General features: G+C 38.3%; 1 protein-coding gene across 1 annotated transcript; it reads left to right on the top strand.

Annotated features, from left to right (window-relative positions):
- Nucleotides 1-440: 440 nt before the first annotated feature.
- LOC145767177 (lysosomal phospholipase A and acyltransferase-like) lies at nucleotides 441-13,276 on the top strand. The gene is made up of 7 exons (XM_082578951.1): nucleotides 441-1,479; nucleotides 1,685-1,838; nucleotides 5,429-5,547; nucleotides 5,873-5,977; nucleotides 6,515-6,742; nucleotides 9,064-9,362; nucleotides 9,836-13,276. Exons 1-7 carry the CDS (start codon nucleotides 1,260-1,262, stop codon nucleotides 10,055-10,057), a joined length of 1,347 nt encoding a protein of 448 aa, XP_082435077.1. The 5' UTR covers nucleotides 441-1,259; the 3' UTR covers nucleotides 10,058-13,276.
- Nucleotides 13,277-13,702: the final 426 nt, after the last annotated feature.

Raw genomic sequence — 13,702 nt, 5'->3', positions numbered from 1 at the left:
CTACCAATAAACGCACAATTTGGGCTTCTTCATTTTCCACTACCATGAAACTTACTGCCAAAGAAAAAGCCCTACAACCGACAGCATGCATTGTTTATAAAAGACCTCTCACTCTTGGCAACACCCTGACCAACTACCGTTCCATTGCACTTTCGGACAATCTTGAAAAGACACTCGGCTGTTCTAAACCATGTGGACATTGTGCTTTGTGTGGTAATTTCCGGAACCATAATAAAAGTATGGTTCCTTGGACCCGGGTAATACAATCTAGGGATAGTGTAATCAAACTTCGGCAAGACCTTAATTGTAGCGACTACGGGATATATGTTGCCTCCTGCAAACTCTGCTCGGAACAATATGTTGGCCAAACCTCCAATCGCTTTTCTACCAGGTGGTCCGGCCATAGGTCTGCATGGAACACTTTTGACACCAGTCCGGGGGGTGATAAGGCGGCATTACTCAAACATTACGCCTCCTGCCACTCTTTGTACATAAACACAAAACCATCTATTGCAGACTGTTTCACAGTAACATTTGTTGAAAAGCCACCCGTTGCAGATTTGGACATGTGCGAAGATAAACGGGCATCACTAATCAAATCTTCGATTAACATTAAGAGAATGATTTTGCCTCTTGTTAAGTAGAGGTTTCTGATCGCTGGTCCTGCTTTTCCAGCTTCATTTTATTGTGAATTTATCGCTGCGCTATCTTATTGATTTGCACTTAACACTTAGGTCATGGACCCATTGATTTTGCTATGTTCTGTCACTTAGTTTTATTTTGACATGCTATCTTCACACAGTTTCATTTTGTACGTATTGCTTTAGCCATTCGACTCTCATCAACCTTGGTTTGTTTTTGCGCATTGTCATCATTATTTTGTCATAGTAGTTAGGTTCGTGTAGTTTAGTTTAAATATAATTTAAATTTGCCTATAAATATTTTACGCAGCCAGTTAATATTTACGCAGTATTCTACCAGTTAGTTTTGGCAGTTAGTCTTGGTCAGTATCTTAGGCTACTGCAGATTCATTTATTTATTTATTTAGTGACAGTTTTTAGGTTTTGCTTTCTTATGTTTGCTTTTTAGGCACTAAAGATGCTCTAAAGTTAGAGCGAAATGCATATGCCAATAGGGCTCTGCTGATTTTCCATGTATTTTGTAATAAAGAATGATTAATTGATACTTGATGGAGAATCGCTGGCCCGCTGCTTCTTAGTCAGGAGATCCCCTAGCATATCCTTAATGGAAATCAATATATGTACATATATTGTTATTTATACTGCAGATATTTTAAGTTATTCCACAGTATGCCTTTTGTATCTTTTAAACATTTTCTGATTGGTTATATTTGGTGTATTCTACTACCTCACTACCTCCAATCAAAGCCTTCCATCAACTTTTCTAACACTAGCAAGAATTGGAACAATACTAAACTTGTATCAAAAAATGATTTTAAAAGAAAGCCCGTTCTAATGGGTAAGCTTCAGGCACTGAACTTTTCTTTTTATTTGATTAAAAATTTGTTTGCAATTTTAAGTAGGCCTAATTCTACTCTGGATCATGGATACGGGATCTACAGTATACTGATTACTGGTACTGTTAGTTTATTTTATCCATGACGACACATACCATAATTATATAGCGTATCTCTTTCAATCAGCTGCTTTTGTTGTTTGTGCAGTTCCAGGTATTCTTGGCTCCAGAATAGAAGCAAAACTGGATAATCCAAACTGTCCTTTTTACTGCAAAAAGGAGACCTCAGACTACATTAGTTTGTGGCTGAATATAGAGTATCTCGTTCCATTTGAGGTGGACTGTTGGGTGGATCTTATGAAGTAAGACAGAAGTTGTGTAGCCTACATACAACTTTCAAACTGCATCATTGAGACTGTATGTTTTTAAACAATGGTGTGTAAATTTGTAGTACCACATGGAGCCATTTGCAGGCAGGTATAAAAGATGAGTTCGATACCATAAGTGAGACATGATTTTGACCAATAAGCACATAGGAAATGAATATGCAGCCATCTCATGCCTACTACCAAGTCAGTAAAAAGATTGGGTTGCCCAACAAAAAACAGTTAACACTAGATAAATTTAAGTCAGAAGTAAAAATTGTCGATGCAATGACTTCGTTTCTGGGCCAAACCTTTGGCCTTCTATTAAAACCTAAATCTTTTATGTGGCACAAAATTTTGTTTAGACCATGGTTTGCACACCCCTGCTATGTTATCTTGCATCATTAATCTTTTTTCTGTTGTTTTACTTATCGCTGAAAAGTTTTCCTGTCACCAAAACTATACTTTCCCACTCCAAGAAGCAACGTTTTGATTTCTACTGGGATTTATAAAATTCAATTGTCATAATTAACTGTCACAACGTTTCAAAAGTAAACTTACTTTGCCAGTACTTTTATGTGATCAAGACATTCTGTCATGGCCGACAACGCGAGACAATTGACCGCGACCGACCTGTCGCAGGGTACATTTCAGAGCGAGACTGTTTGATGTCAATTCTTTTTTATCTTGCATGGTGCAGACATTTTTGTTTATCAGTGTTGAATTCTCACCAAAATTGTTTTTACTAGACACTTGTAATGACCCAAAGATTAGCCTATTCATTTTTTTAATTAAGGCAATACAAGCTACGAAGAAACATCAAAGCTAACCTACAACTTGAAGGAAATAATGTATCGATGCTATTATAATGTTTTGTGTTGATACATTCAGTAATTTGGCTTCACTGGATGGAAGCCAGTGGCTCTTACATGGAATGGTAGTAAGAAACTGTTCAAAAATAATCATATGGCCTCAGAAGGATGCCAGAATCGTTGTTTCGGTTGTTTAAACACGTCCCAAACAGCAAAATCCGTCATTTTTACATTGATTCAACGTCTGCAGACGTTGAATGAAGGATTTTGCTATCAGGGGTCGTTGATAGTCTGTGAAAATACTAACATGAAATTGTGTGATATAAGGAGAGGCCCTAACAAAATAGCAGTTATACTGGAGATGATTTCAGCAACTTCAGTGTGAGTATCAAAAAGCATTTGTACAAGGCAAGATATGCTCAATAAAAGTTAAATTTGCGTCAAATAGTCTTGGGGTGAGATGTACAACATGAGTTGTCTCTGCGGCAGGTCGGCGCAGTCGGATAGTCGTGAATCCTTTTTTTTATTAACTTTGATAAAACGGAGAACAAAAAGTGAACTATATTTATTATTTATCCATTGTCTTGATATTAATTTAGACCAATTTTGATTTAGCAATTTATATTATACTTCAGTAATAAGTAAAAAAATGAACTTAGTGAGTGGATTCCATTAGACAAGGTGTCAGACAGGGATGTATATTGTCATTTGTCACCATATCTTTTCAACGTATATATATCCTGAATGCATAATGAGAAAAGCTTTGAAAAATTTTGAAGGCCCTGTAACAATTGGAGGAAAATGGTAACCGACTTCGGATATTTTGACGACATAGTGTCGGTGAAAGTGTAACCGAAATACAGGAACATTTGAATAGGATCAAGTGAAGAATATGGTATGCAGTTATATCCCGCAAAAACAAAGACGATAACCATTATAAAAACAAAATAAACTTTGTTCAGGCTTACACAAGTCAAACACATTGGCGAAAATGCTATTGAAAATGTTAAAAGTTTCTGCTATCTGAGTAGTGTCAGAACAGACACTTGTGATGATAGCACAGAAATCAGCAGACGGATTGCGATGGCAAAAACAGTTGTGACATTACTCACAACGGTGTGGAAACAGGGGTCAATTGGCAAAAATACAAAATTAATTTTACTGCGAACTCTTGCATTCTCAAATGCCACATACGAATATGAAATTTGGACATGCAAAAAACGTGACACTGGAAGTTAAAAATTTTGAAACGTGGTATCACAGGAGACTATTGCGCATCAGCTGGATGGAAAGAAAAACAAATGAAGTTAATAGTCATTCGCTATCTCCGCTTGCAGCAGATTGCGCATCAACATGCATGGGTTACTTGACAGGGTTCCATGTGATTTTATGAGCCATACTGCTTCCATGCTGGCTCAAGGCAGATTGGAAGAGGGTGATATGTCACCAGATTATTACCCGATTTATCCTCACTGCGTTATGCAAGAAAGAACACAGTCTGTACCGTTTTTAAAGTCTTTTGGTATGACCCGACCTGGAATCGAACCCAGACGATAACTGGAATCTAGTTAACTTATATGAGAGCAAGTCTTTTAGGCGCAGACAGTTAGGCGCCTGTCAAATAGGCGCGCACACTGTGGCGTCTGGATATTTAGGTGCGGAGCACTGTGGCGCCTGTTCATTTAGGTGCTGTTCCTAGTAAAGTCTGCAGATTGTATCAGCTTGGCGGGTAGGGCAATGCTTTTTACACAAAATGTTATATTGAATAGAAAAATGTGTTCTTTTGTTAATGCGCGTGCATTTATTTGTTGTTAGTCATGCTTCAGTGAGTGAAGCTGCTTAAACCGGCAATGCTTTCAGTTTTCACACAAAATGTTGTATTGAACAGAAAAATATGTCATGGCTTCGGTGAGTGAAGCTGCTTAAACCGGCAATGCTTTTCACACAAAATCTTATTATATTGAACAGAAAAATATATTGGTTTTTTAATGGGCGTGTTCGGCATTTATTTGTTGTTAGTCCAGGTTTGCGTTGGCGAAAGCTTTATCAATAAATTATTCAAGTTTCCGAGCATGACTGAGTTAACTTTTAGTCATATAAGTCAAATAATAACTACACTAAACATCAGTAAAAAATATACCGTAGCCTATATTCAAGCGGATGGTAGGCTTGAGTGAAGAGTAACTTAGTTTTCCGTCAAAACCCCGACTAGGTTTTGCCAAAACTGAGCTGATACAATCTGCAGACTTTACTAGGAATAGCACCTAAATGAACGGGCGCCACAGTGCTCCGCACCTTAATATCCTAACGCCACAGTGTGCGCGCCTATTTGACCACCGCCTAACTGTCTGCGCCTAATAGACGTGGACCCACTTATATCAACCTCACAAAACTACGATATTTCGGACACATTGTAAAAAGTAACTCATTGGAAAATGTTGACCGATCTGGATCTGGTGCAAGACAAACGAATAAAAGGACTACAAGAAATGAATTTTTTTTTGACAATATCAAGCAAATTACGGGAATGGAAAGCATGCTGGAATTGCTAATAAAACAAACAGAACAATCGCTGTTGAAGAAGAATAAGTTTCGTATAATTTATTAAACTTTTAGTGACTTCACTTGTGGATTAGACTTCTGGCATGGTCTCCTTGAATATCTGAATGACCTGTGATATTTTCAAACTAATTGGTTTAAACCCATATGGTGCTTGGCCTTGTGCATTCACTGACTGTTTATTATTTCAATAACACAAACAAATTGTCTTGCTAGGATGGAATACAACAATGTCACTAGGGCCTCTAAAAATAGCCCTGGTGTGGATACTCGTATTCCAGATTTTGGAGGAACAACGGCGTTTGAATATTTGGACGAAGATAAATATGCTCCAGGTGTTATCTAACTCTGTTTGGGGTTTGATGCAGAACATTGGATTGCGATCAATTTTCTCAAGAAATTGAAGTAACTTAATCTAATGATCTCAAATGTTTCTAAATATTCTCTCTCTCCATTTTACTTCAAAACAGCCTGGTCTTCATCCCGAAACATCAGGGTCGACCAGTTGTCTGTGCAGTGACTCCCCCTATGTCAAAAATTTCTTCATTTCTAAAAAGGTTTTCATTTGGTTGGATCATCATGTTTTATTATAAACTGCACCAAAGGCTTTCCGTATTTTATAATATATTTTGCTAATGTCTTTACTGCTTTGTCTCATAGGAAGCAAATACTTTGCACCACTGGTTGAGTACATGGTGAACAGCCTCGGCTACACAAGAGGGAAGGATTTAGCTGGAGCTCCGTTTGACTGGAGACTTGCACCCTGTGAGCATACCAAGCTTTAAAATGACGTTACGATACAGTGGAGTAAATCCAATTTGATTTTAACGCTGTTTGCCAACTTTGATTTTAAATTATTAATCGTTTTGTTGGTTGCGTGGCCAAGTGTCGAGAACGTCACCATGCTCGAAAGAGTGTTGGTTCGATACCGCTGCTGAGCACTAGGCTGGGCAAGACGCTCAAGGACACCCCAAAAAAGTTGGAGCAATTGACTCAAAGGGTGCATGTCGCTTCTCTTGGTTTAGCTGTCTATGTTATTGCACCTGTAATTGCTGGTCTGCTACTATTCGGTGAGTCCGATGCGGTGAGTTCCTAACCTCTAACCCCTAACCCTAAAACGGCAATGATAATTAGGCTACGGTACCCGATAATTTAAAAAAAAAAATGAAAAAATCACCGAATAGGGATCGGACCGTGGCCACGATCGGACTCACCGAAACGGGCCATTCCGGTAATTGCAGTGCACTGTATATTGTTACAATGGGTTCAAAAGAAAACATTATAATTTTTCTGTCGTTTCAGATCAACAAAATAACTACTTTAAGCAAGTGGTTTCTCTCACTGAAAAAGTTTATTATACAAATGGCAACAGGAAAGTTGTTTTATTTGGTCACAGTCTTGGAAATATGTTTTTGTTGTATTTCCTGAACAATCAGCCAGACAGTTGGAAGCAAAAGTTTGTTGACTCATTTGCATCTGTGAGCGGCCCATACCAGGGTGCTGTGAAAACACTCAAGGCTCTAACTTCAGGTAATTGTGTTAATAAGTACATGTCAGTTTGGTTTGTTTTAAATATTTTTATTTTTTCTAGCAGTAGTTGCAGCGTTCATCTGATGAAATTCGAAAGTAAAAGCAGAAACATTGTATTTGATTACTGTGGGTTCACGTATTTCGACAAATTCTGTTGTACCGAAAGACTTTTTTATTCTTCAAGCTTTGCAAATATAAAATGTGAAAGTTAGAACTTCGCACAATTACATAATACCTTTCACAGACTGTGTGTAGGGTTGACCTCACTAAATTGTTTGTTTAAAAAATAACCAATTTGCAATTTGAATGAAAGAACTGTTAAATGAATCAGTGTAAATTGCTGTGCGGCGAAATTTCACTTTCTAAAAGGATAATTAATAGCATATCCATTTCACTAACCAAACGATAACAAATTGAGGATTAGTTAGGTCTGTAACAATAAAAGCATTCCACGCATGCCTATCATTTAAAGTTTATATTGGAGGTTTGGCCCATTCCTCACGTTTCAGAGCCATTTTGAGACTCTACTATCAAAGCTCAAATTAAAAGACATCAGTGAAGTCCTTCAATTAGGCAGACTGAGATGGCTTGGTCACGTTGAGCGCAGCTCAAGCTGGATCTCACAGGTCAGATGTGTCAACATCGCAGCACAGCGGGGTCAAAGGAGACCAAAACTTTTTTGGGAAGAACTTGTAAAACGTTACCTTGTAGCCCTGAACATGGACTCTGCCAACCCAATAAATCGCGAGGTGTGGAGGGGAAGACTTCGTTCTCGACAGACAGACAGGTCACACCCTCGACATGAGGATTAATTCATGGCCTGTATAATCAAAATTGGTTGATGATGATGATGATTGATGAGTAATACCCTTTATCCTGTTTGTTGCCATTAACCTGGAGAAGAAGCATCAGTGTTGCAACATGACGAGTAATGCTACGTAAGCAGCACAGCACACAACTGCAACACTTTGCCCTTTGGTCGTGACAGACATCCAGCCAGCTATCCACTTTGTTCCAGTTATTTTGGCACTTGGTTGTTTCCTTTATAGATTTCTGCTGACATGGTTATATTACATAACGTTTGTTATGCCAAATAAACCAAGTTTCAACTCTCTAACTTAGCAAAGGGTAATTTTCCCACAGCTTTTATTGCTGTACTGTGTACAAGTGTACATTCATGTATTGGACAGCGCATCCCTCACTTGCTTTGTAACAAAGTCTATCAACATGTCTACATGTTAAGATTAACAAATTTGTTAATAATTGTTAAATAACGGTCGGCAGCAATGGCCGAGTGGTTAGCGCGTTGGGCTCGCAGTCGAGAGCCTGCATGTTCGACTCCAGCCACCCGCACTTGCTGTTGTTTCTCTGGGCAAGAAACTTTACGATAATTGCCTCTACCCAGTGATCGATTTCGAGTAATGGGTAGTACCAAATTTAAGTCATAAGTAGAGTAGACAACCGGAAACAGTCATTGCCGTCAGCTGCAGCGTGGGTCAGGTGTACGTCGGAAGGCGTACACCGATGCATAGCGCTCAAGTCCGCTTTCCCGCAATGCAGGATAAAGATAAACAAACAAACAAACAAACAATGACATGGTATGGAGCAATGTTCTTTCACCTTGTGTTATAAAATGTGCAGGAGTTGCATTATTCATAGCACTTCTTTTAACAATATATTTTATTGCCTTTTAACGGTTTCAACCTTTCATAGTTTTGTTTATTCTTTTGTATCAATACTTGCTAGAGTCAAACATATACGGAAGTTGATCATCTCTTGGTGCGAAATATCACACCGTATGTTTTGATTTCATCTATTTGTTTTGGTTTACACGCATAATCACCGAACGCATAATTCAGTTCATGAGTAACAGCAGAACGTCACGACAGTGTGTTGTATACAGCTTTTCTCAGTGTGACTGTTTCCTGGCTTTTATTTCTAGTAATGGTTATAATGCTCGTCTAAATGAATGTTTGAGCAAGAAAAAAAACGTACATTCAAATATATGGATTGTGTTATTGCTTCTGACATTTCGCGTACCATGAAAGTAATCGTCCTCAGAGCGAATAGGATGCGACGAAAGGTCAGTGAAGCAGTAACAACTCACATGGCTCTGCTTTCACTCTTTTACTTTCTCTTCAGATCAACATTGCAACTGTTGCCAGATGAGTAAGTAGATGCCCAGACACCAGTAATCCGTCATTTTTACATTGATTCCACGTCTCCAGACATTGAATCAATGTAAAAATGACGGATTTTGCTGTCTGGGGATCCTGATAAATATCCAAAGTTGGCAGCACTAATCGTGCTTGTTGTTGTAGGCGAAACAGAAGGTCACGATCTCGTTCTTCCGAGGTTGAAGGTGCGCGCAGTGGTGAGAACAGCTCCCGCCTTTCCATTCGTGCTCCCCAACCCTGACGTGTGGCCGAAAGATAAACAGCTACTGATGGTGACATTAACCAAAAACTACACTATTTTCGACTACAAAGCGTTGTTCCAGCGTATCAAGTGCCCATGGTGCTGGGACATGTGGAAGGACAATGGAAAGACTTTGGGCTTACTAAAACCGCCATCTGTGCCAGTGCATTGTATATATGGAACTGAAACGCCCACTCCGGAAGTGAGTTCTGATTTCGATTTCCTTGAAGGGAATATCTTGTCAAGCATTGCATGGTTTGAATATGTTAACAAATCATCTGTCAGTAGCAACCTATGCACAGTATGCTCAAAGGGAAGTGTGGGCGCATGCTAATTGTATACCAAGTGAAAGTGCATTGTCATCTTTTAATGACTTGTAGATAAAGTGTGTAAATTGGATACGTTTTTGCATTCTAGATGAATAGAACAATGTAATTAAACCGTAATCGGTAAAAATCCATACGGAACAAACCCATGCATAAAATATCCTTATAAAAAATATCTGGAATGGAAAATATTCCGACTGGACCATACCCATACAGAAAAAAATTCGACTGGAAAATACCCCCTCTTTCGAAAAATAAGGTTATTTTTCATATCGATTTTTTAACTGCATTCTAATTAAACGTCTGATGGCTTTGAAAACATAAAAATATCACCAAATTTTATTTTCAGACATTGGTGTACGATGAGACTTTATTTCCTGACGATTCCCCGTCGCTGGTTGATGGAAGCGGAGACGGGACCGTTAACGTATGGAGCGGCTCTGCGTGCTTGAAATGGAAAGCCCAACAAAAGCAACCGGTCTATGGCTTTGACATGCCCGGAAACACACACGTTTCCATTCTGTGGAATGCGACTTTACACAAGTACTTGAAAGATGTTTTTACACAATGACCGGGACAGTCAACGAAAATCTGCCCGATATTCATCATCTTTCATCTGCTGTAGGTTCCCAGACAGCAACATCCGTCATTTTTACATTAAGTGTTAATTTTTACGTTGATTTAGCGTCTGCAGACGTTGAATCAATGTAAAAATTACAGATTTTGTTGTCTGGGTCACGTTGCTTTATTAGTCGTATTGAATTACCACTGGGGCAGAAAGTGCTTTTTACCATTTTATACATTTTGAACGACCATTGTTGTTTTCTGTATCGACATTACGAGACTATTAAAGCTTATTTTTTATTTTATGGCGTTAGGTTGATGAAATTCTGCTGCAGCATTGCAACTCTGAAGCACTTTTACTCGCGTGTTCTCATTGTGTGGTACTGTATTTGTCGTACGTTGGATCGTTTTCAGCATGTTTTATGGATGAAATACTAGGCCACGGTCAAACATGTTTTTCTATTAGGAAAAGCTGCTTTTTTATGTCATTTCAAGGCTTAGCGACGTTGAAAGTATAAAAATTGGCAACGTTTGCTGGCTCTGGGACACATTGTTTGCACAGTTTGAAGCAAAGTCGTCAGCTGTTATTTGATTTAAGCGTTATCGACAATGAAATGTCGATTCATACGCAACTTGCGTTTGCCTTGTGGGCAGATAAAAGCGTTTTCATTGAAATCGGTTAATTGACGTCGAACAATAGTAGTCTAGAATGAAATTACGCAACAAGTTTTCAGTACAAGTTAAACGTTCACTAATTTGCGTTCATAAATGAGCGTACGATGGTTTTCGCGCCCATTGTGACCCAGTGAACCCTTCTGCCACCAATTTACGTTAGCATGTGTTCTTATCGACTTGCATTCATGACTGTGGTACTTGTAGCTTTATGAGGAGTGTCTAGGTTACAAATTAATTTTGATTAATTTCTTGTGGCATGACAAAACTTAGTGAGTCGCATGTTTTTAACTTGATATCTAATTCCCAAGTTTTGACCGACTTATTCACACATTAAAACTACATAAACCGCTGCGGACTCTCAAGGCTTACCCTGGCAAGGCGCAGTAAGTAGATCACCTTTACAGTCAACAATTTTTGTATTTTCTCGAATTCACATAAAAGTGACTACTATAATACTAGGAAATATACAGGGATCCCTTTTCTTGAAGACGATTTCTTTCAAGACAAGTCCCACTAATTAGAATCAACATCGGCCATTACGACCCCAATTGCTGAATATGGACCACAAGGTTTAGTTCAAAGTGGCGTAATATTCTCAAAACCCTGTATATATGATAATCAATGCAATACTGTACATCGATAATAATGTTGATCTGCATTATAGGTTTTGTAATTGTGTGTTTTTTTGTTGTAATTGTTTTACTCCGTGGCTGCTGAGGATTAGCCACATTTTGCTGACTTTGGCAGATTTTTGCGAACAGTATGACTGAGATTTTCCCTAAGTCACATTTTACCATCAGTCAATGCTTGGAAACGTTATAACAGCCTCTGAGGGGAGACGCTGAAAGATAAAAGAATGAGACTTGGAAAATAACTGTAATACTGTAGGCAAAGTCCTATATCGTGTTTTTCTTTCATCATCAACCTTTGCGGGTTGTAAGCGAGCCTGATATTTTAGGCCCTAATTTGACAAAACGTCACAACTCGAATTTTTTGTTTGAAACCTGAAATAGGCTCGAAAGTTTTCCACATTAATCAAACTGGAAATCTTTAAACGAGTAAAAATTTATGGATTTCGTGAATTTTGCAAACTTAGTCCATTCCTAGACGACGTACAATAATTGAAGTCGTGTTAGGTGCTTTTACGTTTTATGCTTGTCAACGGGCTTACTTCAGGGAAGAAACCAAAAGACTTTATTAGAGTTATAAGGCGTGTCACTACTTTAAATCCCATCCGGTATAGCCTAAACCTCAAGTGTTTTATGTTACAATCTGTATCTATTTTCATACAATGTGAATGAATGTTAATGAAAAAGCAATCTGAACAACTGCTCTGGTAGATTGGAATTTTGTTGTCACAAAATCCTTGCAACAGCCAGTGTTGAGCATTTTTATGGGTACTCTCGTGGCCTTAGCTCGCCTGGGCCAAGTACAATGTAACGTTTTGTGACGTTTCGCTTTCCGATGCTTCATTTTTACTTAGAATTTGCCTTACTTTAATATTCTGCCTTTTGCTAATTACTTGGATCTTTCTTTACAGTGCATTACATACTTACTGGCAGGGGCGTTGATTGAGGCGTTTGAAACCAGGCCGCAACCTTTACAAGGGGGCCAGAAACTTGAAAGCAACATAGCGTATTCTTTGGATATAGTTCCATTTTAGTACTTTATTATTAAAAATGCATGGAGAATCAGCAGAGCCCTATTTATGGCATACGCATTTCGCTGTACAACTTTAAAGCATCGTTAGTGCCGTATTCAAATAAAATGGAATCAAATAGTTTCATTTTAGGTGTGTCATGATTTGAGGTCCGGGGATCTCATTGGTGCCGTGCCCAAGTTATTCTCCCAACAAGTTATTCTCCCAACAAGTTATTCTCCCAACAAGTTATTCTCCCAACAAGTTATTCTCCCAACGACTCTGCTTACTAGTGGGGTTTGCTTTCAAGACGGGGCGTGAAAGTGTAATCGTTTGTTCGTTTTGAGCCTTTTTTGCGTAATCTATGCAGTAACTATGACGACGATTTGCATGTATCACGCCTGTTTGAATGAAAGTAATCTTGACGGATCAAAAAGCTGTTTGGGATATCACGAAAAGTGTTTATATAATAGGCTCGTTACCACAACTTGATGTTGTGTTGCAGCATGTGGAAAATTAGAATCGATTGCAAAATGGACATGCATTGATTCATTTAACTTTGGTAGATGACAATTTATCTGGAGAAATGCCATCTTAAATTCATTCTTTGCATGAGCCTGAAAGTTTTAGTAAAATAAAATAAAAATGTGTTGCATCATTTGGAAAATAAACGACGTGTTTAGTACCGTACATCCTGTTTGCATGTAAATTGGCGCGTGTTTGCTGGAACTCTCAAAACGTTTCACGCGATTGCAACGTGCCTTTTGTAAACTTATAGACTGAAACTTTATAGAAAACGTACTTTTATTAACGTTTGTTTCTTCGTATCAGTGGCTGCTGAGACAGATGGGCAACATTTCAGGCAACCAAACCCTGACATAGACGAAGACCATCGCGTTCTAGCATACTTTTTGCAACTTCAATATTTATGAATAAAACGATACAAAATATGTTCTCTATAACCAGGCGTTCGCTATAGCATGTTGTATAGGCCTACAATATTGGCTATTTGCAGCTGTGGCGGTCATGCCAGGTTGCATTTATTGCTGTTTTGCTATTCTTTACTCAAGAGCACCATCTTGTGAGCTAAAACTATCAAAATCTCAACAACTGTTTGAAAGAGGAATCTTTTGAGATATCGCATCAGGGATGCCAGATGCCTTGTATCGCATGAGGTTTTAACAACCTCAAAATGTATCTAAGGGACGAAAGATGTCATTTCAGGCAATCATTGCTTTCAAAGGCAATTTTATTTTTATTCTAATGATGAGTTTTAAGAATTATTGTTAAACAAGTTAATTTTGCAACTTAATTTTTCTTAGGATACTTATTGACAGT

Source organism: Aplidium turbinatum, chromosome 3 (genome assembly GCF_918807975.1).
Source record: "Aplidium turbinatum chromosome 3, kaAplTurb1.1, whole genome shotgun sequence".
Classification (NCBI taxonomy): domain Eukaryota; kingdom Metazoa; phylum Chordata; class Ascidiacea; order Aplousobranchia; family Polyclinidae; genus Aplidium; species Aplidium turbinatum.
This window is presented reverse-complemented; position numbering and strand designations above follow the sequence as displayed.